Source organism: Lepidochelys kempii, chromosome 7 (genome assembly GCF_965140285.1).
Source record: "Lepidochelys kempii isolate rLepKem1 chromosome 7, rLepKem1.hap1, whole genome shotgun sequence".
Lineage (NCBI taxonomy): Eukaryota > Metazoa > Chordata > Testudines > Cheloniidae > Lepidochelys > Lepidochelys kempii.
This window is the reverse complement of record NC_136386.1, coordinates 5,558,873-5,580,069: the sequence shown is the minus strand read 5'-3', so window position 1 is coordinate 5,580,069 and position 21,197 is coordinate 5,558,873. Positions and strand designations below refer to the sequence as shown.

The following is a 21,197-nucleotide window of genomic DNA, read 5'->3' as shown; positions in this document are numbered from 1 at the left end:
ATGGGAATTGCAGGTGCTCGACCCCTCTGAAAAAATCCCAGACAAAATCCCTTAAAGACTGCCTCATCTCCTTGCATTATTACCTGTGGCTCTCCAATGGACAAGTCAGTGGGCCAACAGTCGTTAGGCTTGTCCATTGGAGAGCAGAGGGTTTTTACTGAAGGGACCTTGAGTCTAGAACTCTTCCCTCCCCTTCATGTCCAACAGAATCCAAATTTGCTGAACTTCAGGGCATGTGACAAAGACTCTCTCTTGAAGTTGCGTGTAAGTCAGTGGGTAAGAAATATTTTAATTCCATTGGCATTGCTTCAGGTATGACAAGTATTTAAGGGTTATTTTTAGAAAAATTAAGGAAAAAAAACCACACGGTGGTAAATTCCAACCATTCTATCCCACGCGCGAAGCTGAAATATTTCTCGTCAGTGTGCATTCAACATTAACTTAGGGTGCTTGTTAAAATTTCTGTTTTGTTTGGCCTTGCTGCTGGCAATTATGTATGCAAATTGCATCTCACTTTGGATTCTGTATTCAGCTTAGCCCACTCCAAATGCTAAAGAGTCAAAAAAACAAAAACAAACCCCCACAGAATGCAATCAGGAGATTAGCCAATATGGGCACAACTTAAAGCTTTTTCCTCCAAGGAATTCGCTAGTAATTTTAGATTATGTGCTGCGCTGAGCCACACATTCCAAAAAGGAACGTTTAGAGAAATGAGTAAAGGCAAATTCATTGGGACAGTCCAGGCTTGGGAGAACACATCAGATGATAAACTTAGAGAGCCATTGTTGATACTAGACTAATGCTAAATACGACATGATCTGCTTATTAATGTCAAGTTTTATATAGAAACTGTTCTTCCTTAATGAATATGGTAATTTTTTGCCAGATGGAAATGAATGATCTCATCCATATAATTCAGTTGTATATGGAATGAGGTATTAATATTAGAAATTGCTATGTTGAACATTGTATGATCTGTTTTTAATTTGAGTTCTTTATTACAGTTTGTTCTTGCTGCCTAATGAAGTGTGTCAGTGAAAGAATCAGACCATTTCTTCCAGCATGAGATGAGTTGAATATGTAGGAAATTTCTTGTAGAACTAACCATTTTACTATTTCTTTCTTTAATTAGACTAAAATCTATGAAATTCTTACTGCAGAGGACAGATCCTTAGCCAGGGTAAATAGTCTCAGCTTCAACTGACCTAAGGACTCAGATCCAGCCAAAGATCTGCTTCCAGACCTGGTTACATACCTTGAATGTACGCTAACATTTCCAGTTGCACACAGAGTTAAACCATGTTATACAGGGACGGCTTCTGCAATCTGTATTAATGTGTGTAGTCCCAATGAGATTCCTCATTCTTTCATTCATAGATTCCCAGGCCAGAAAGGATCACTGTGATAATCTAGTCTGACCTCCTGAGGCCAGAGAACTTCCCCAAAATAATCCTTAGAGCAGATCTTTTAGAAAAACAGCCAATCTTGATTTAAAAACTGCCAGTGACGGAGAATCCAGCATGACGTTTGGTAAGCCACTCCAATTATTAAGAACTCTCACTGTTAAAAGTTTATGCGTTATTTCCATTCTAAATTTGCCTAACTTCAACTTCCAGCCATTGGATCATGTTACATCTTGCAGGAGGCAAGACTACAGAATCCAGCCCTTAATGTAGCAGATACATACTAATTCAGTTGACTCTGGGGTCGAGCAAATGATCTGCTGGGTTTGGAAAATGAATCAGTCCATGCAGAATTTAATGTAACAGCCTGTGTGTTCAGGGTGAGCCCCAGAGTCCCAGCCCTAACTCTTCCGCTTATTAAAAAAAACAAAACAAAAAACCCAAACCAAACCAGCCTGACGTTTTCAGTGGTGGAATGAGGATTCCCCCCCAGCTTCTCTCCTTTTGTCAATTTCCTCCTCTCCCTCTTTGGATACACTGCTAATCCTTGGACTGTTTAATGCTGCCATGCAACAGCACAGCAGTCCCAAACTTTTGAAGGTTGTGCCCCCCCCCGTTATCCCTGTCTGCACCCCCAATCCCCCCAGAGCCGGGTCACAGCTGGGGGATGGGTCTGGGGCCAGGAGCAGGGCTGCAGCCAGGGGCTGAGGCTGAGGTGGGAGTGGAGATGTAGTCGGGCGGCGGTGGGGGCCGGCAGCTGGGCCCACGGCCAGGTACGGCTCCACTCCTGGCCCCACCCCCAGCCTCAGACCTGGGCCAGGAACAGAGCCGTGGCCAGGGGCCGAGGCTGGGGATGGGGCCAGGCATGGGGCTGGGAGCAGGACCGGAGCAGAGCTGGGGGCGGGGAGGGGCTGGGTGTGCTCCCTCCCCGCACCTCATGGGGGCTGGCCTGGGCCCCATCGTGCTCCCCGGATGTTCCTCTGTGCCGCCCTAGGGGTTGCGCCCCACGGTTTGGGACAAGAGGGTTGCACTCTGAGGACATGTTGCTGCTAATGTACACTTACTGGACTCTCCGCCTCAGTCTCTCCTCCTTCGCTTTTTCTTTTTGCAGGGGTGGGCAGGAGTAAATAGAGCAACCACAAGATTATCCACTATCAAAAACGATAGAGAAACAGTGCATTCCAGAGAGACCACGGCCAGGCCTCATCGTGCTAGGCCTTGCCCACGACCTCGGTCCTTGCCCCTGATTTAACGATCTAATCCGCTGAGGCAAACAAAGGGTGGGAAGGGCAAACACAGGCACTGAGCTGAAGTGATGTGCCCCCCAAAGGGTGACACAATCGGTGTGCACCCAGCTCACCTGAGTCCTTTGCCAGCGTCCTCAGCAAGGTACCACCCTGCCTCTTGTGCTGGCACAACACCGACGATTGTAGGCTCGAGAACTCTCCGTGTCTCGGTCACAGGTCTCTCCGTACGTGTTGGTTTCAGACGGTTGGCCCAGCCACCAGCACGCATAGTGAATCTCTAGCACTTGGTGCATCTCTGCCATTTTGTTTCCTAAGCTGGAGTAGCCACACGGGCGTTAGCATTTTACCAGGGCAAAGAGCTGTCCCAACTCTGGCGGGCACTCCATGACGGACAGTGTATCTCGCAAGCCCTGGGGTGTTTCATCCCCAGACAAGCCATCCAGAAAATATACAGTAAAGTACGTTTTGCAACAATGATCATTTACCACTTGTTCTCTATTGATCCAACCACTCATGTGGCAGGAGGCCAGCTGGCCCCTGCATGTTGTCAACGGCTTAGCGAGGATGTCAGAGTGCAGCACGGTTTGAGTTTGTAAATTTAAGCCGAAGTTTGGACTCCGATCCTGCAAGCTGCTCTGCACAAGCAGGCTTCTGTCCCCACCAGGAGCCCCACTGACATCGACGGGGGTCCACCCAGTCTGATTGGGGGGAGGGATTAAACACAAATATACCGGACGAGACTTACTAGCCTCTAGTCTGAAGGCTCCTGAACGCCCATTGATTTCTGCAAGTAGAACCACCACCAGATCAGGCCCTTGTGCTCCTCCAGGCACAAAGGCCAAGCAGTTGCTCACAGCTAGGAGCTAGATGAAGAGACCAATAAAATGGAGACAGCATGGGAGTGAAGTCCCTCGGACACCATGTGCATCGCCCTAGAGCTCGGAGAACAAAATGGCCACGTGACTGCCCAGGAGCGTGCCAAGAAACACGTAGAGGCAGAACATCAGACTTCCGTAGCTATGAGCAGTACTGTGAACATTTAACAGACGCTGCCCTCCAGTGAGGGCCCGCTGCAGATCTGGGGGTGCAATGAGTGGGGGTGCCAAAGGAACAAACTCTCTCCCACCGTTGTCCCCCCGCCCCCGTTAATCCTTCTTAATGGAGACGGTTGGGGCCCTTCTTGTGTAGCTCTGGAACTGGATTGCCGCTTCCTGAGTGTCCCCTTGTGGGGAGAGTTCCCTCAGGAGCAGCCTCCCTCTCTTCTGCCCCTTCAGGGCCCCTGAAGCGGGATCAGGGGCTTGCCCCACTCTGCGCGGCTTCTGGAAGCAGCAGCGTGTCCCCACTCTGGCTCCTACATGTAGGGGCAGCCAAGGGGCTCTGCACACTGCCCCCGGCCCAACCACCGCCCGCACAGTTCCCATTGGCCTGGAACCATGGCTGATGGGAGCTGCAGGGGCAGTGCCTGTAGACGGGGCAGTGTGCAGAGCTGTCTGGCTGCGCCTCCCAGTAGGAGCTGGAAGGGGGTCGTGCTGCTGCTTCCAGGAGCTGTTTGAGGTAAGCGCCGCCTGGAGCCTTCCCCCCAACCTCCTGCCCCAGCCCTGATCCCCCTCCTGCCCTCCAACCCCCTCGATCCCAGCCCGGAGCACCCTCCTGCACCCCAAACCCCTCATCCCCAGCCCCACCCCAGAGCCTGGAACCCCAGCCGGAGCCCTCCTCCACACCAACCCCCTGCCCCAGCCCGGAGCCCCCTCCCGCACCCTGAACTCCTCATTTCTGGCCCCACCCCAGAGCCCGCACCCCCCCGTCCCCTGCACCCCAACCCCAATTTCATGAGCATTCATGGCCAGCCATACAATTTCCATGTCTAGATCTGGCCCTCAAGCCAAAAAGCTTGCCTGCCCCTGCTCTAAAGTATAATACTTTGGAAATAGTGTAATTTCAGCACAAAATAGTAAGCTCATAAGACAATGCATTACCCATGTTGCCCTCTGATCTGTTCGGATGCTCTTGAACAGGGTCCCTAAAATGAAGCCAGGGTTTAAATGCTGCCCAAGTTGCTCAAAAGTGTGAGCCATAGCTGCACTGTCATCCTGCCTTGAGGCAGGAGATGGCCAGCTGTAATCATTCCTGTTGGATTCATGCAGCAAGAAATGCACCTCGCAAGAAGACACAAAGGTAAGCTGTTACAGCGGGGGGTGCGTGTGTGTTGTTTCCCTTTTGAAAAGAGCAAAGCATACACTTGCAGCCCAAGTGGCTTATTTTAGGTTAAAGAAAATAACAAAGAACTAATTTAAAAAGAGGGAGCAAGCAGAAGGTCGGTCTCAGTCAAGACGATTCCCTAACCTCCCGAGCAGGCAGGTTCTCTATGCCATTCTGTAGGTTTTTATGCTGAAAGGGGTGATTTGATGCAGGATTTTGTCCGCAAGAAGTTAAAAATATATGTATGTAAAATCAAAATATATTTCGTTAATAGCTCAACCTGGAAGTAACTTGACCATTACATTTTTATTTAACAAAGTATTCCAGTTAAAAGTGCAGTGCCCAGCATAGAGAATCAGAGCAACACAGGCCAGAGCGCACATTGAATCTTTGCTAAAACGTTTGTGCAAAATTATCTGCATCTTGAATTCAGACCCTGGGCTCCTGGCAAGAAGTTCAACTCAGAACAGAATGGGCAGGTATCACCTGCTGACTCCATGGGGGCCAGCATGAAATGTGTTGTCCGCTATGCAAAAGAGCCTGCTCTGATTAGAGATGGGCCCAAATTGGATTTTCAAAGCCCTCCTCATTCCTGGGGGCTTGGGCCACCTCATTACAGAGCTGAGGCCAGCTGTGCAGTGTGTGTTCAGATCTGCACTGAGATTCCACACACACACACACACACACCTGGCCAAACGGTGGGTGAATTTCATATCTGGGGGAGGAAGGGTTGGCTAGCCTTGACGGGCGTGGCCTCGTTGGTAGCCTCAGGAGAGAAGCTGAATAGGCATGGAGGCTGTGCCGCCCTCTCGCACTCGAAGGGATGTGATCCCTCCAGATAAGGCAAGAGGCACGTTGACTGGGCAGTTTGCGGGACGCCTGCCTTTCTGGGCACAGAGGACTTTACTCCCCAAAATGATTGATGAGCATAAAAGAAGGAGTCCAGAGGCAGGCAGCAATGGTATTCTCCTGACCCACGTGGCTTGAAATTATCCCAACCAGTCACCAGATGGCAGCAGACAACATAGGGTGCAACATAATCAAGTCAAGCAGTCAACGCATAGGCCCTGGCCCTGCAATGGACTTTGAACAGGCAGACCGCTGTGCTCACGTGGACCCCCACTGATGTCAGGGGGACTCCACGCAGTTGCACGATCCACCTGCACCAAGCTCATGGCAGGCTCGGGTCCACAGTCCTTATCTCCGCTCTTACACCCAGGCCGTTGCAGCACAACTTCCTGGTGTAAGTGATGTCTTGCCTCTCTGCAAAATGATAACACTTCAGTAGGGTTGCCAGGCATCTGGTTTTCGACCATAACACCTGGTCGAAAAGGGACCCTGGTGGCTCCAGTTGGCTCCACTGACCAGGCCGTTACCAGTCTGGAGGGCGACGCAGTGCGGCTCCCGGAAGTGGCCGCGAGGTCCCTGTGGCCCCTAGGTGTGTGGGCGGCCTGGGAGGCTCCATACACCATCCCTGCTCGAGTGCCAGCTGCATAGCGCCCACTGGCCGGGAACCGGGACCAATGGGAGCTGCGGGGGCGGCACCTGTGGGTGCGAGGGTAGCGCACGGAGCCTCCCTGGCCGCCCATCTGCCCAGGGGCTGCAGGGACCTGGCGGCCACTTCCTGGGAGCCGCGGCAAGTGCCACTGGAACCCCTCACCCCTCCTGCACCTCAACCCCCTGCCCTGGCCCGGAGTCCCCTCCTGCACCCCAAACCCCTCATCCCTGGCCCCACCCCAGAGCCTGCACCCCCAGCTGGAGCCCTCACCCACCTCCCACAGCCCAACCCCCTGCCCCAGCCTGGAGTCCCCCCCCACCCCAACCCACTGCCCCAGTCCTGAGCCCCCTCCTGCACCCCAAACCCCTCATCCCTGGCCCCACCCCAGAGCCTGCACCCCCAGCTGGAGCCCTCACCCACCTCCCACACCCAACCCCCTGCCCCAGCCTGGAGTCCCCCCCCACACCCCATGCACACCCCAACCCACTGCCCCAGTCCTGAGCCCCCTCCTGTACCCCAAACCCCCTCATCCCCGGCCCCACCCAAGAGGCCATATCCCCAGCTGGAGCCCTCACCCCCCCGCCTGCACTCCAACCCCCTACCCCCTCCCAGAGTCCCCTCCTCCACCCAAACTCCCTCCCGGAGCCTGCACCCTGCACCTGCTCACACACCTCAACCCCCTGCGCCGGCCTGGAGCCCCCTCCTGTACCCTAAACCCTTCATCCGTGGCCCCACCCCAGAGCCTGCACCCCCAGCTGTCTTAGCTCTGTTGACTTCCACAGAGCTATGACAATCTGCACCAGCTGAGGATCTGCCCCATTGAGTGAAATCCTGACCCCACACAGACATCAAATTCCCATTCACTTTGATAGGGCCAGGACTACTTGAATCTCAGGGAAAGAACTTCTGCTGTTTGGGTAAAATAAGACGTTGGCTTTACAAAATCTCCCCAAAGATGAGCCCCATTTGAAAAGTCCTGCCTAAGGAATGCAGTTGACTGTGTCACGATGAGCTTCTAGAGCTGAAGAATTAAACTCAGGTAAAAGCTTCTCCGGTAACCACCCGGAGATATGCTAAAAATAAGCTGAGTTTTCCCTTGTGGCCACTGAAACACCTGGGCATTTTTTTAGCTACACTCACTGACCAGCACCCTGAGTCCTTTGGCATATGGAGTGTGAACAGAAAACTATTGAGAAGCGTTTGTCGGAGAAAGATGTCAGACAAGAAGTGCCTGCTGCATAATGCACAGCTTGCTGCACGCTCGCGCCTGCATTTCTCTGGCTGAGTTCCGGGGAGAAAATGGAAATTCTATTTTCCTGGCAGCCAGCTGAACACATGAAGTCTGTACTGTCACAGGGATTAGCGGCTGCGGCTGGTACAGACTTAGCAATTTACAACATCTCAGAAACCAGCTTGGTAATGAGGAGGGTGACAATAGATGTCGCTCCATTGATCAAATATTTGTAAGTGGAAGATGAAGAGTCCTAACATAAACATAAGCTGAGTCCTAACATAAACCTCTACTTTGAAAGTGCAAATAATTGCAGGTATAATTCAGACTTCTCAGGGCAGTACTTAGAATCAGATCCAACTCCCACTGACATCAGTGCAAAGACTCCCGTTGGCTTCCTTGGGAACTGGATCAACCCCTTTAACCTTCCGATGTCCCAGATTGTGGCTGCAGTTATTTACATCAGCAAAGTGCAGTTGCAAAAAAAAACCAGGTCAGGTTTTTAAACATCTGCTCTGAATGCTGCATGAGCCTCTTTTTACCCGAGTAGATCTGGAGGGATTCTATATTGATGTGCTAGTGATGTAAGCAGAAGAAGCTGTATGTTACATCCACTTAGACCCTCTCTAGATTCCCTAGCACTTACTTGGGTTTACTTAGTTTAGAATAAATGTATGGGCTCTAATCCTCTGCGATGTGAAATCAATGGCAAGACTCCTATTGTCTTCAATAGGATCAAGACCAGATCTTAAATGAAACATGACAGGAGCCTTTTAAGCAAGATAAGCTTTTAAGCAGCCTCCTGAGGATCCAGCTTCATGCACTGCGTGTGTCAGGTCAGGCATCTAAGCTGTCAGACCGGAGCACTCTGGGCAACCACAAAAAGTCCAAGTTCACACAAGCACACCCTCTGTAGCAAAGCTGCATAGCTGCCCACAGCCATAACTGTACTAGGAGTGCTTGCTCTTATGGCCAGTGGGCACCACATACGAATGGCCGTAGTGAATCAGACCAATGGTCCATCTAGCCCAGTATCCTGTCTCCAACAGCAGCGAGTACCAGAACTTCAGGAGACATGTACTGAACAAGGCAGCTGGAGAGATCCACCACTATGTTTCCCTTCTACGTTCTGGCAGTCAGAAGTTCAAGGTCACCCTGAGCATAGGGTTTCATCTCTGACAACCTTAGCTAATAGCCAGTGATGGACCTATCCACCATGAACGTACCTAATTCTTTTTTGAACCCACTTATATGTTTGGCCTGCACAACATCCCCTGGCAATGAGTTCGACAGGTTAATTGTGTGTTGCGTGAAGAAATACTTCCTCTTGTTTCTATTAAACCCTCTGCCCTAAATCTAGTTCCTAAAACCTTATTTCCCCCCCGCCCCCCATTAGAACCAAAGGTCAACAATGAATGGGCTATTTTTTTCTCTTTTTCTGCTTAATGAAAGCAAGAATAGGGCGAGGCTAAATCGTTATCTCTTGTCTCTTCCAGACCTGGAAAGAGAAAATTAGGAGGTTGTAATGGCTTTGTTGGCTCTGTCACCAGAGTGCTCTTTTAAGGATGTGTCAAGATCTTGTAGAGAAATCTCTTTTGTTTCCAATTCCTCCTTTAGAAACTTTCCCCATGTAAAAATTGAAAAATTGACCGTAGAACTGGAGTTTGGACGTGTTTTCTGTACCCTACCGTACCGGGCTGTTTAAAAAGCTGTGGATTTTCTATGGTGTGTGGGAGAGTGGGTGTTTTAATAAGCTCTATATTGAGTGTGAACTAGAGCCTCAGTTGGTATGACTCAGCACAGAAACATCCTTATGTTGAGGATCTGGCCCTAATTAAGCACAGAGCTGGGTGGTTGGTGTAAGTTTCAATAGACAACCTTTTAAAGAAGCCCTCTCCCACCCACTTGTTGGGCAGTTGTTAGCATGGTCATTTTCAGATCATAAAGCAACCGATTTAAACTCAGGTTTCGGAGTAGCAGCCGTATTAGTATGTATCCGCAAAAAGAACAGGAGTACTTGTGGCACCTTAGAGACTAACAAATTTATTTGAGCATAAGCTTTCGTGAGCTACAGCTCACTTCATCGGATGCATGCAGTGGAAAATACAGTAGGGAGATTTTATATACACAGAGAGCATGAAACAATGGGTGTTTTTAATTACTTTGAAAAAAAGTTCACAGAAAACATCATTTTCTCTCGTTACAGTGTGTATGGTAACACCCATTGTTTCATGTTCTCTGTGTATATAAAACCTCCCTACTGTATTTTCCACTGCATGCGTCCAATGAAGTGAGCTGTAGCTCACGAAAGCTTATGCTCAAATAAATTTGTTAATCTGTAAGGTTCAACAAGTACTCCTGTTCTTTTTGATTTAAACTCAGTTATCATTCTTGAGTACATGATAATTGAGATGAGACGGAGCACGCCGTGGAGAGTCAGGTTATCTGGGGTCCATTTAGAACATTATCTCTGTCTCATGGCGCACAATGGAATAGGTCACCTGACCTCTCCATGGGCTAGTTTTTCCCCAGTGAAGATAAGAACAGCCATACTGGGCCACACCAATGCTACATCTAGCCCAGTGTCCTGTCTGCCATCAGGCCAATGCTGGATGCTTCAGAGGGAATGAACAGAACAGGGCAGTTATCAAGTGATTCATCCCCTGTCATCCTGGAAGGTTTAGGGACATCCAGCGCATGGGGTTGCACCCCTGAATGTCTTGGCTAAGAGCTGTTGATGGACCTATCCTCCATGAACGTATCTAGTTCTTTTCTGAACCCGGTTGTTGGCCTTCACAACATCCCCTGGCAACAGGTTCCACTGGATTGACTGTGTGTTGTGTGAAAAAGTACTTCCTGGTGTTTGTTTTAAACCTACTGTCTGTTAATGTCATTGGGTGACCCCTGGTGGTTGTGTTATGTGAAGGGGTAAATAACGCTTCCTTATTCTCTTTCTCCACACCATCATATCTCCCCCATTAGTTTCTTTTCTAAGCCGAATAGTCCCGGTTTAGTCTCTCCTCACGTGGAAGCTGTTCCATATCCCTCATCATTTCTGTTGCCCTCTATACCTTTTCCTATTCTAATATATGTATTTGAGATGGGGCAACCAGAACTGTATACAGTATTCAAGATCCAGGGGTATGACGGATTTACACAGTGGCATTATGAGATTTTCTGTTTTTTTATCTACCCCTTTCCTAATGGTTCCTAACATTGTTTGCTTTGTTGACTGCTGCTGCACAATGAGTGGATGTTTTCAGAGAACTATCTACAATGATTCCAAGATCTATTTCTTGAGTGGATAGTGCAGGTCCATTAATTCCAAGCCCTTTGATGGAACGTGCTATTTAAAAGTGCTAAGATTTAGTCATTATTATTATTATATACATGATCAAATGGAAATTCCTTCTAGGCTTTTAGGAGTGGAAGGTTCTACCATGTGTAAGTTGTAGAGATAGTTGGAAAATGATGTTTTCTGTGAACATTTTTTCAAAGTAATTAAAAAACGCTGAGGAAAATTCTCAAGGAAATTTTCCATTTTTTAAACAAAAAAATAGAAAATGGATTGTTTTCCCAAATCTGAAAAAAATATTTGTAGGTATTAGTGCATGCAAATATTTGCCATTTATCCCTGTTTTCCCACTTCCCTTATGTACACAGCTCTTCCTTTCAGTCTCTGCTGGGAGGACAGCTCATTTCGTGGTTCTGACATTTCTGATCTCCTGCAGGAGGTCTGACATCAGAGCGAGGCTGAGGAGCAAGATCATGAAATCTTCAAAATCAATTTTGTTGTCTTTATCCTCGTCCAGGGCAGAAATGATTTCCTGGTATTTTGGTTTGCTTTCTTGGCCCTGTGGAGAATTTTAATAAAAAAGTTTTTAACACAAAATTCCTTTTTTCCAGCATCTTCTTGAAAATAGCAAAACATTTATGTAAATGTTGATACATTTTCCTGCCTTTCTATCCATCCATCCATCCATCCATCCAGGTTCTTATAATCATGCCTGTCATTGCAATTTCTGCATGTCTCACAGGAAATTAATACATTCTAAGGCCAGAAGGGACCACTGTGAACATCTAGTCTGGCCTCCAGGGTAACACCGGCCACAGAACTTTCCTTAATGAATTTCTGTATAAACTACAGCAGATCTTTTAGAAAAACATCCAATCTAGATATTAAAATTTCCACTGATGCAGAATTCACTACAAAACTTGAGAAGTTGTCCAGTGGTTAATTACACTTGCTGTGAATAATTTGCACCTTATTTCTAGTCTAAATTTGTCTAGCTTTTAACAACAAACCACTGGAGCTTCTTATACCTTTAAGAAAAGGAGTACTTGTGGCACCTTAGAGACTAACCAATTTATTTGAGCATAAGCTTTCGTGAGCTACAGCTCACTTCATCGGATGCATACTGTGGAAAATACAGAAGGTGTTTTTATACACACAAACCATGAAAAAATGGGTGTTTATCACTACAAAAGGTTTTCTCTCCCCCCACCTTACTCTCCTGCTGGTAATAGCTTATCTAAAGTGATCACTCTCCTTACAATGTGTATGATAATCAAGGTGGGCCATTTCCAGCACAAATCCAGGGTTTAATAAGAACATCTGAGGAACATGGGGAGGAGGGGGGGATAATAAAACAAGGGGAAATAGGTTACTTTTTATAATGAATCAGCCATTCCCAGTCTCTAGTCAAGCCTAAATTAATTGTATCCAATTTGCAAATTAATTGCAATTCAGCAGTCTTTCATTGGAGTCTGTTTTCGAAGTTTTTTTGTTGAAGGATAGTCACTTTGAGATCAGAAATCGAGTGACCAGAGAGATTGAAGTGTTCTCTGACTGGTTTATGAATGTTATAATTCTTGACATCTGATTTGTATACCTTTGTCTGCCAGATGTACAGACCTGTATTACCAAATTTCTGTTTTCCATATAGGTACTTACAAACTATAATCAAGTCACACCGTAACCTTTTTCTTTGATAAGCTAAATAGTTGGAGCTCCATCAGTCTTTCCTGATCTCCGTGGGACCTCACTTGAAATAGACCCCCTCAGTCATTCCCCATTACAATTAAATGTTGAGGCACATCAGTTACCCAGTTTTCAATGCATTTAATGTGTCCCATGTTGACTTTGTATTATTCTAGTTCATTAATCAAATGAACTTGTGTGGTACCAAGTCAAATGCCTTACAGAAAACTATGTACAGTAAAAACTGTTATCCAGCACTCTACCAAGTGGAAAGCTCTATAAACTGGCATTTTTGATCTTCAATGAAAGTCCGATTTATAGTCCTGTTGGTGCGAGGCCAGCAGGCTCCCTAACTGGCTCCGTGTGGCTCCCCGCAAATGGCAACATGTCCCTGCTGCTCCTAGGTGGAGGCGTGGCTAGGCAGCTCTGCACACTGCCCCCAGCCCAAGTGCCAGCCCCGCAGCTCCCATTGGCTGGGAACCGTGCCCAATGGGAGCTGCTGGGGCAGTGCCTTCGGGAGGAGGACAGCGACAAGTCTCTGTTTGCGGGGAGCTGCCCAAGGTGAGCGCCACCTGGATCTGGCACCACGAAACCCCTCCCGCACCCCAACCCTGTGCCCCGAGCCCTCTCCCGCACCCAAACTCCCGCCCAGAGCTCATGCCCCACACTCCCTCCCGCACCCCAACCCCCAGCCCTGAGCCCCCTCCCACACCCAAACTCTCTCCCTCTTAGTTAACTGCAATTTTTTACTCGCCAGCACCCCGACTCCCGCAACATGCCAGATACCAAAGCTGTTACTGTATATTACATCAAAGCTATTACTTTTATCAACCAAACTTGTAATCCAAAGAAGATATCAACTTAGACTGATAGGGCCTATTTTTCATAAACCTGGCATTCATTATACTATTCTCCTTTAGTTCTTTATTAATCAAGTCCTGTATCAGCCTTTTCATCATTTTGGCCAGGATTGATGTCAGACTGACAAGTCTTTTTAACTATTGGCACATTCGCTTTCTTCTGGTCCTTTAGGACGCCCCCATTGTCCATTGAAAAATTCCCGTTAAAAGTCCAAAGAGCTCTGTGGCCAGCTCTTTTAAAAGTCTGGGATGCAAATTAACTGAATCTGCTCATTTAAACATTTCTGACTTTAGTAGCTGCTCATATTCCTGACTTACTATTTTCCATCATCATCATCATAGGATATGAATACATAAACTGCCTATTTTTAAATATAGGACAGAAATATTTATTGAACACTTCTGCTTCTTCTGCATTATTATTGACAATTCTACTATTTCTATCTAATGATGTACCAGCACCGTTGTTAGGATTCTTTTGTTCCTAATATACTTAAAATATTCCTTTTTTTGTCCTTAACTTTGCTGGCCAGGAGTGCTGAGGAAAATCCAATCTTTATTTCTTAAGCGTGGATAATTCATGAGTAGTGCATGTTAGAGCAGCCAATAGGCTGCTCGAAACTGTGCCCAGTGCTGGTGCCAGATGAAGAATCAAGAAGCTTTATCTGGCCCTCCAACAGCCTCCCCTCTCTTCTGCACCCAATGGAAGCTGTGTGCATCATGGAATCCGGCCCTATGTATTTAGAACCCATATGAAATAATATATTCTTCCCTTATTTCAACCTCCACTGAGTTCCTTTCCTCCTCTCATACTGTGTTTTTATTCCAGACAGAGCTAGCAAGGTTGGGATGACAAGATCCCCTGTAGAGCTGTCAGTAACACTCTCAAAAAGAGGTGCTGATAACATGGTGCTTTCAGCTCTCCGTCTCCTAGAGAGATCATTTATGCCTCTGCAATTTATCTGGCGTCAGCTGCTCTGGGGGTCTAAGTCTGATTCTCATGTCAGGTGTTTATGATGTAATGGCAGATGCAGCATTAAACGTGTGTGCATTTCTTCCTGCCACAAATACCCAGTATCCAGTCTTTGTCTGAGCCCTTGTAATTGTGCTACATTCCAGATGGAAATGCAGGCAGATACTTTAACCATGGTTTTTCAATTTCTTGCCCTGTGTTGCATACGGAGGTGGCCAAGAATACAGACAAGGAATCCATCAACAATGTATTTACATAGTCATTAAAATCTCACTGGGGATTTGCAAGGCGACAATATGCACGTTGTATCTGCAGCCTCCAAAATGCCTTCCCACGCTGAGGAATAATTTGTTTGGTCGTTAGGTGAAAGGCAGACACGGGGCAAAGGGTTCGCCCGGAAAGGAGATTGGAAGTTGGATAGTTCAGTTTGTCCAATGCATGTTTCATGCTTCCAAGTATGCAAGTTGGCTGCGATTGCGCGAACGGTGCACAATAAAAACATCTTGACCGGCAATGACAAAAGGGGCTGACCTGTCCTAGAGGTGAACTTGCACAGGGCTGGGCTCTGGACACCCGCTCGACATGCTTTTCTTACCTGTATGAAATTCATAAACTGGGTTTGCAGCAGGGTTTTGGTTTCCGCTTTGCTGAGTTTGCCATCGGGGTCAGCAGAGTTGTTGTAAACCAAGGCCGCGGTAGCAAATGCTTTCTCCAGGTCTGAGCCTTTCCCGAGAGCTATGGGAAGAAGACGACACATACAAAGGTTTGCAATATTATTGAAAATGCTGTGCTAGAAACAGCCCTAGTGTCAGGAATGAGAGCCTGCAGCGGTGCCTGCCGAATCACAAGTGCCGCTGGGCCACAGCTGAACAGTGCTCACCTCTGTAGATTCTCTGCCTTCCTGTGCTTGCCTGACTCCAAGCTCTGCTTCTGCCCTGCACCCAGCCGTGTTCCACTCCTGTCCCAGCCTTGCTCCTGCCTTCCCTGACTCCCGGTAATCTGGTTCTGACCCTCGCCTCTGATTCCTGGCTCCAGCTCTATCTCAACTCTGGGCTCTGGCATTTGGACTGACTCTGGTTCTGACCGTTGGCCCTGGTTCCTGGTTCTCACCAGCAGGCCTGATTCCGGCTCTGAATTGGTCTCCTGACCCTCAGCTGGTGTAAATCAGTGTAGCTCCGTGAAAGTAATAAATCTCTGACAATTTGTACCACCTGAGGATCTGGCCCAGAATTTATTACAAGCGAGGTACCAACATGCACTATGCCCTGCCAAAATTTCAATGCACCCTACCACTGAGATTTTATGCTATGAATAAATATAAAACAAAAGCACTAACAAAAAGTGAGCCAGGTATAACCAGTGCTGTGGGTCTAGGTCACTGGGTCTGTTAATTCAAAAACTGCAGCAGACTTAAACGTGGTCCAGCCACTGGCGGGGGTGGGATGGGGGGACACAGAGAGCCACTCAGTGTAGCGGGGTTACACAGGCATAGCACTAATTATGTACGGCTGGATTCTCTTATGTTATACCTAGGGCCAGTGACAATTTTTCCAATGAAACTGTTTTTTGATGGAAAATTGAGTTTTTGACCAAACAGAATTTTCCGTGGAAGGTGTCTGCTTTCTGCAGGAAATCTTGATTTTTTTCCATTGAAGAACTAAATATCTTTTGACTAAAAATGTAAATATTATGATTCTGAAATGCTGCTATGATGCCTCATGGAAGTTGTGGTCAGGTGCCTTTTGCTCCCTGTCTCCTCTATGGGGCATGCTCCTCAGTTGGACTTCATCTCCCAGGATGCACTGTAGCCATGCGACAGCCACAATGTACCGCCTCCCTTCCCCAATGTGGGGCATCATGGGAGATGTAGTCTGAGGAGGGATCCCAGTCTCCAGAGGAGAATGGGCGCATGAGGTGCCCAAACTGCAACTCCAGTGAGGCCCCAGGGTGGCATCTCAGAATTGAAATATTTGGTCTTAGCCAAAATATTTTGACAGAGGATTTTTCACCAAAAACTCAAAGTTCATCATGGCAAAAAGCCCATTTTCTGACCTGTCGTTTCCCACCTGCCCCTCACTCTGCCCTCCCGTCTGGGTTTTGTCCCAGTTCTGCAGAGCAGGGACTAGCTCTTCCGGTGAGTCTGTGCAAAGCACGTTGTAGATGCCACTGTAATACAGACGTACAGGCAGGGTGAAATTCACCCCTGCGCCGAGAGCCTGGGCTTCACATACACTCTCCTTGTAAAACTTAAGTGGTGCCGGGGTCTGAGCTGGCCCCCTACCCTGCGGCAAATGCTGCCCACTGCTGGGCAGTATTGTCTAGGGACGGGCAGAGAATGGAAACATTCAGGCAGAGGAGGTGTAACTTCTAAGCATGGGGTAAATCCTGGGAACTACTGAGTGTATTCAACTCCCAGCTAGATCAACGGGCTAAATCCCAAAGACCTGGGTCCACCTTGAGGGCCCGATCATGCCCCAGAGATGTGGGCAGACCTTGGCTCCCCATTTCTAAAGTAGAGCCCATGACCTCAAGAGGCAGCAGCTCTGCTTCTCCTGTCCCCTGAGGTGGGCTCCCTATAGGTTTGCAGGAGGGAAGGGGCAAGCCGGAGGTAGGACAAGGTGCGAGATGCAGTCGTCCCCCGCCCCATGTTCCCTGAGCCTGGGCAGATCCCCCCTGGAAGCATAACACAGTCTGGGGTTAATTACATTTCCATGCCCCCATCACTCTGCAATGGAGATCCCTCTAAAAGGGGCGTCCCGTTCTGCTGTCCGCAAAAGCCCCAGCAGTGAAGGGCAGAGGACTCACTCACAACCCTTCCAATAATATTTGCCATTGGCTGTGGCCTGAGCAGTGGGATTTTGGGGTCGCCACTAAATTTCCATTATTTCCTGCTGTTGATGTTTTTTGTCTTGAAAATCAGAACCCAAAAGGATTAAGGAACTGTGTGGAGTCGGTCTCCTTACCTTTCACAGAAGCCAGCTGCTTGGATATAGGTAGGCTGGTAACAAGAGGGAAGAAATGCTGTTACACTGGTGAACCTTGTGTGACTAGTTCCTTCATAAACTAACTGACTCATTTCTACTCATTTTATTCCATTCCACAGACTGTATCATAGGGCTCCTCAAAGAGGAATGAGTTTCCTCCAGAGTGGAAAGATCAATATTCTTACAAACTACTATCACAAAATAATCCAACAACAATGGACTTTTTCTGATTCTCAGACTCAGCTTCTGGCCCATCGTTTGTATGAAATATGAAATAAGTGGAACAAACTGTAACACAGTGGCTCTCCACTTTTTCAGACGACTGTACCCTTTCAGGAGTCTGATTTGTCTTGCGTATCCCCAAGTTCCACCTGACTTAAAACCAACCTGCTTACAAAACCAGACATAAAAATACAAAAGTGCCACAGCCCACTAGTGCTGAAAAATTGCTTATTCTCCTTTTTACCATATAATTATAAAATACATCAAGTGGAATATAAGTATTGTACTTAGATTTCAGTGTATAGAGAGCAGTATAAACAAGTCATTGTCTGTTTGAAATTTTAGTTTGTACTGACTTCGCTAGTGCTTTGTAGATAGCCCTGTGTAAAACTAGGCAAATCTCTAGATGAGTTGATGGACCCGGTGGAAGACCTCTGCGTACCCCCGGGGGACACGTACCCTGGTTGAGAACCACTGGATGCTCATTTTCATTTTCAAAGCATGAAAGTACGACAGCAATTGTAAGTGTTCAGACTTGGTTTGGAGTGCACCCTGGAGAAATACAGTAGGTCTATGCACTTTCCACTCTGTACCATTCCCACTTCTGGAGCGCAGCATATGTGGTTTTTATTTTTACCAGAAGTCATTTTGGTGAGAAGGGCTCTTCCTACGTTCTATTAAAATTTAAAGCATGATTACTTTTGCTAAAGTGCTGGAAACTAATTATAGATGAGCCATCATGCTGTGGAATCCATCTCTTGTGATGGATATAGACAAATCTGTCTGCATAATGAACTTTAAGACAAATGTCAGATTGTTAAAGAACAAAATTTTCACTTACCGTTTGGGCATGTTTGCGGTAGCTGAAGTTGTTTTTTGGGTGGGAGCAGCACCGGTTTGATTTATGGAATATAGTTTTGAGTTCTGAGTGCTAGGAGTACAGCCACACATCCTTCACAATAGCCTTGTTGTTTATGATCTCTAAGCAACTCAAGTAATTGCAAACAGATGAATTCAAACTCCCTGCTGTGAAAGGGAAAGAGCACACAGCCTGGCTTCAGCATGCCCCATCAATAATGTAAATGCCACTTGGTGAAGCTAGCTAAATAAATCAGTCTGGAGCAGCCTGTTTGAGACAATGGAGAGGTATCGGAAAGTAGAAGTTGCTGTTTATTTTATATAAGACTAAGAGGAAGTGAACTGGATTCAATGGGGGCCTGAACCATGGGAATCTTCCCATTGACTTTAAAGGCCTTTGATGTACTCTTTTGGTACTGACTACATCAGTATGAACTACATACCTTTTAGTTTGCGCCAGCAGGCTCTATATGGGGGAGTTAGAGCGCTCTGTAATTCATAACCCCCGTAGATCAGTCTGCAGCACTGTGTAGACAAGCCGTAAATGTTCAATGCCAGGCTTCAATTAGACCAGCTTAGCAGGAGTTAAACTATACTGATTTGTCTACACTGGAGATTTATCGTGTGTTAGCTAACATCTTGTAATAACATACTTTTAAATCCTAATCAAGACAAGGCCACAGACTTTTTTGCAGCAGGTCTAATGTAAAGGTGCCTTTAGAACACTTGTGGCAAATTTGTGTGTAGACGCTTGTCATGCCAAGGACTAGTCATGCTGTTCAGCGCACACACACTCTCCAGGAATGATCAGGCTCTGAGCTCTCCTCCTTCTTCAGGAAAAAGTTTCAAAGTGAGCTGAAACTAACTGAGCATCAAGCTCTCCTGAGCTATCCTGCATGACAGACACCATGTCAGTGGTCACTGTGCTAGCATGAAAAGGAACGAACTTGGCAGTTGTAAGCACACCTACCATCTACTCAACCTCCTTTTGACATCCTGAGTCCAGGTTTGATGGCATCGATTTACCACAAAGTGGTCCCTTCTCACATACGTGCCACTGAAACTTGTCCCTGAAGTCCTCTTGTTCTCCAGAATAAATGGCACCAGACTGGTTTAGCCTTTTAAAGTAACAGTATTCATGTGAATGCAGTGCTTTGTGTTCTCAAGGTGCTGGGCAAACGTTAACTGGTCAACACTAACAACACCTCCGAGGCAAGTAAGCAGGAATCGTGGGCTTGATTCTCTGCTGCCCGCAGCAGACCCTGAGCTCAGCACACAGCAGGACCACCAACATGGAACCAGTTCTGACTTCTGGATTCTCTGGCCCAGCGCAGGTGAGAGCATCCTGGGGGCTGCTCCAACTTGTGCCAGCTGACAACAGTATCTAAGGGAGCGTGCACCCCCTGAACACAGCTGGAGGGCAGCAGGTTCCAGCCACACCTCCTCCCCATTTCCTGGCATGCCCCCTGTGGTAGAGGCTGTGAGACAAGTGGAGTAGATGCTGTTAATTCTCCATCTGTGCCCACTAGGGTCTCCCCCACACTAAGGGCACCCCCAGCAGGGGAATTAGGGCCAGATTCTGTCCCTTTGTGTACAGGAGATAGAAGAGGTCAGAGAACCTCTTTCATTACCTCCATTTCCCAAACAAGGAAACAAAGCCACAGCACTGGGTCAGCTGCACTTCGTGTGGACACTGGATAATTTTCCTAGTGTGGACAAGGCTGGGGAGGTTAAGTAACTTTTCCAAGGCCACACAGTGAGTCATTGTCATACACGGGATTAGACCACCTCCTAGGCCAGTGGTTGTACCCTAGAGCATGCGGCCTTTCTAATAATTTTTTCCACACTGTGGTAGGAGGAGGTGTTCTGTCTTTTCTTAGGCTTCTTGCAAAATAGCATCTAAGAGTAATCCTGTGTTTCATTTAGACTGTAGCGGATGGTCTCCGCTTCCAAAAAATCACAGAGCCACATGACAGCTCAATCCCCACTCTCAGAACGCCTCTTAACTCCGTTGTGTCTCAGCATGACTGCTGATATTTGAAAATACACTGGCACACATTGCACATTTCTTGTCAAAGTTCTCCAAAAATTGCTTTGAGCATGGCTCTGTCTGCTTTACCTATGAGCCTATAGGCTTATACCTGAAAGTCCTATAGGTCCTTCCCCCTCTAAGATTGGACAGTGAATAGGATGGCTTCAACAATTTCCAACTCACTTTTCCTGCTAAGGGGTAAAATACCAATGACAAAACTACCCAGAATGAGACTTTATGGAACAGGACAGTCAAAGGAGACTGCAACAGATGGCCGAGAGAATTAAAATGTTTTCCTCATTCAGAAGAAACTAAATTACTGAAGCATAATGACTAAGGATGTTCACCACCTTACTGTTCTTGGATTTTAAGTATCTTAAAAAGCCTGGGAAAAGAGAACCCCTAATTTTCCATCTAAGAGTGTCATTACTCAGACAACTCTGAGCCTCTTTTGAAAGGTTTAAGCTGTCTTACCTCTCCAGTGCATTCTTCGGGATTGGCTCATGAATAAAACAGAGCCATAATTGCAGTGACGCAGCCAAATCACATATAATCAATGCTCATTATCCCATCAATTAACACACTAAAATTAAACAAGAGTTAGGGTTTAGTAATCTGCCATCAGTTAAAAAACAAAACAAAAAAGCAAAACACCTTTCTCATGGTGAAGCAATAATTTGCTTTTTCATCTCTAGGACCATAAAACAAG

At 47.1% G+C, this 21,197-nt stretch overlaps 1 protein-coding gene across 1 annotated transcript; it reads right to left on the bottom strand.

Annotated features, from left to right (window-relative positions):
• Nucleotides 1–11,190: 11,190 nt before the first annotated feature.
• Nucleotides 11,191–18,594, bottom strand: SNTN (sentan, cilia apical structure protein). The gene is made up of 4 exons (XM_073354800.1): nucleotides 18,440–18,594; nucleotides 17,356–17,390; nucleotides 14,988–15,127; nucleotides 11,191–11,432 (listed from the first exon to the last, which is right to left on the bottom strand). The coding sequence occupies exons 1-4, from the start codon at nucleotides 18,547–18,549 to the stop codon at nucleotides 11,274–11,276; spliced, it is 444 nt and encodes a 147-aa protein (XP_073210901.1). The 5' UTR covers nucleotides 18,550–18,594; the 3' UTR covers nucleotides 11,191–11,273.
• Between the last annotated feature and the right edge of the window lie 2,603 nt (nucleotides 18,595–21,197).

What these genes read in the sequence shown, in the direction of transcription:
- SNTN (XM_073354800.1), bottom strand. Translation starts at nt 18,549, where the DNA reads ATGTGTGGCTGTACTCCTAGCACTCAGAACTCAAAACTATATTCCATA. An exon ending in GCAGCTGGCTTCTGTGAAAG is followed by an intron (nt 15,128 to 17,355) that starts GTAAGGAGACCG and finishes TTCTTCCCATAG; the next exon opens with CTCTCGGGAAAGGCTCAGAC. An exon ending in AGTTTATGAATTTCATACAG is followed by an intron (nt 11,433 to 14,987) that starts GTAAGAAAAGCA and finishes AATTCTCCACAG; the next exon opens with GGCCAAGAAAGCAAACCAAA.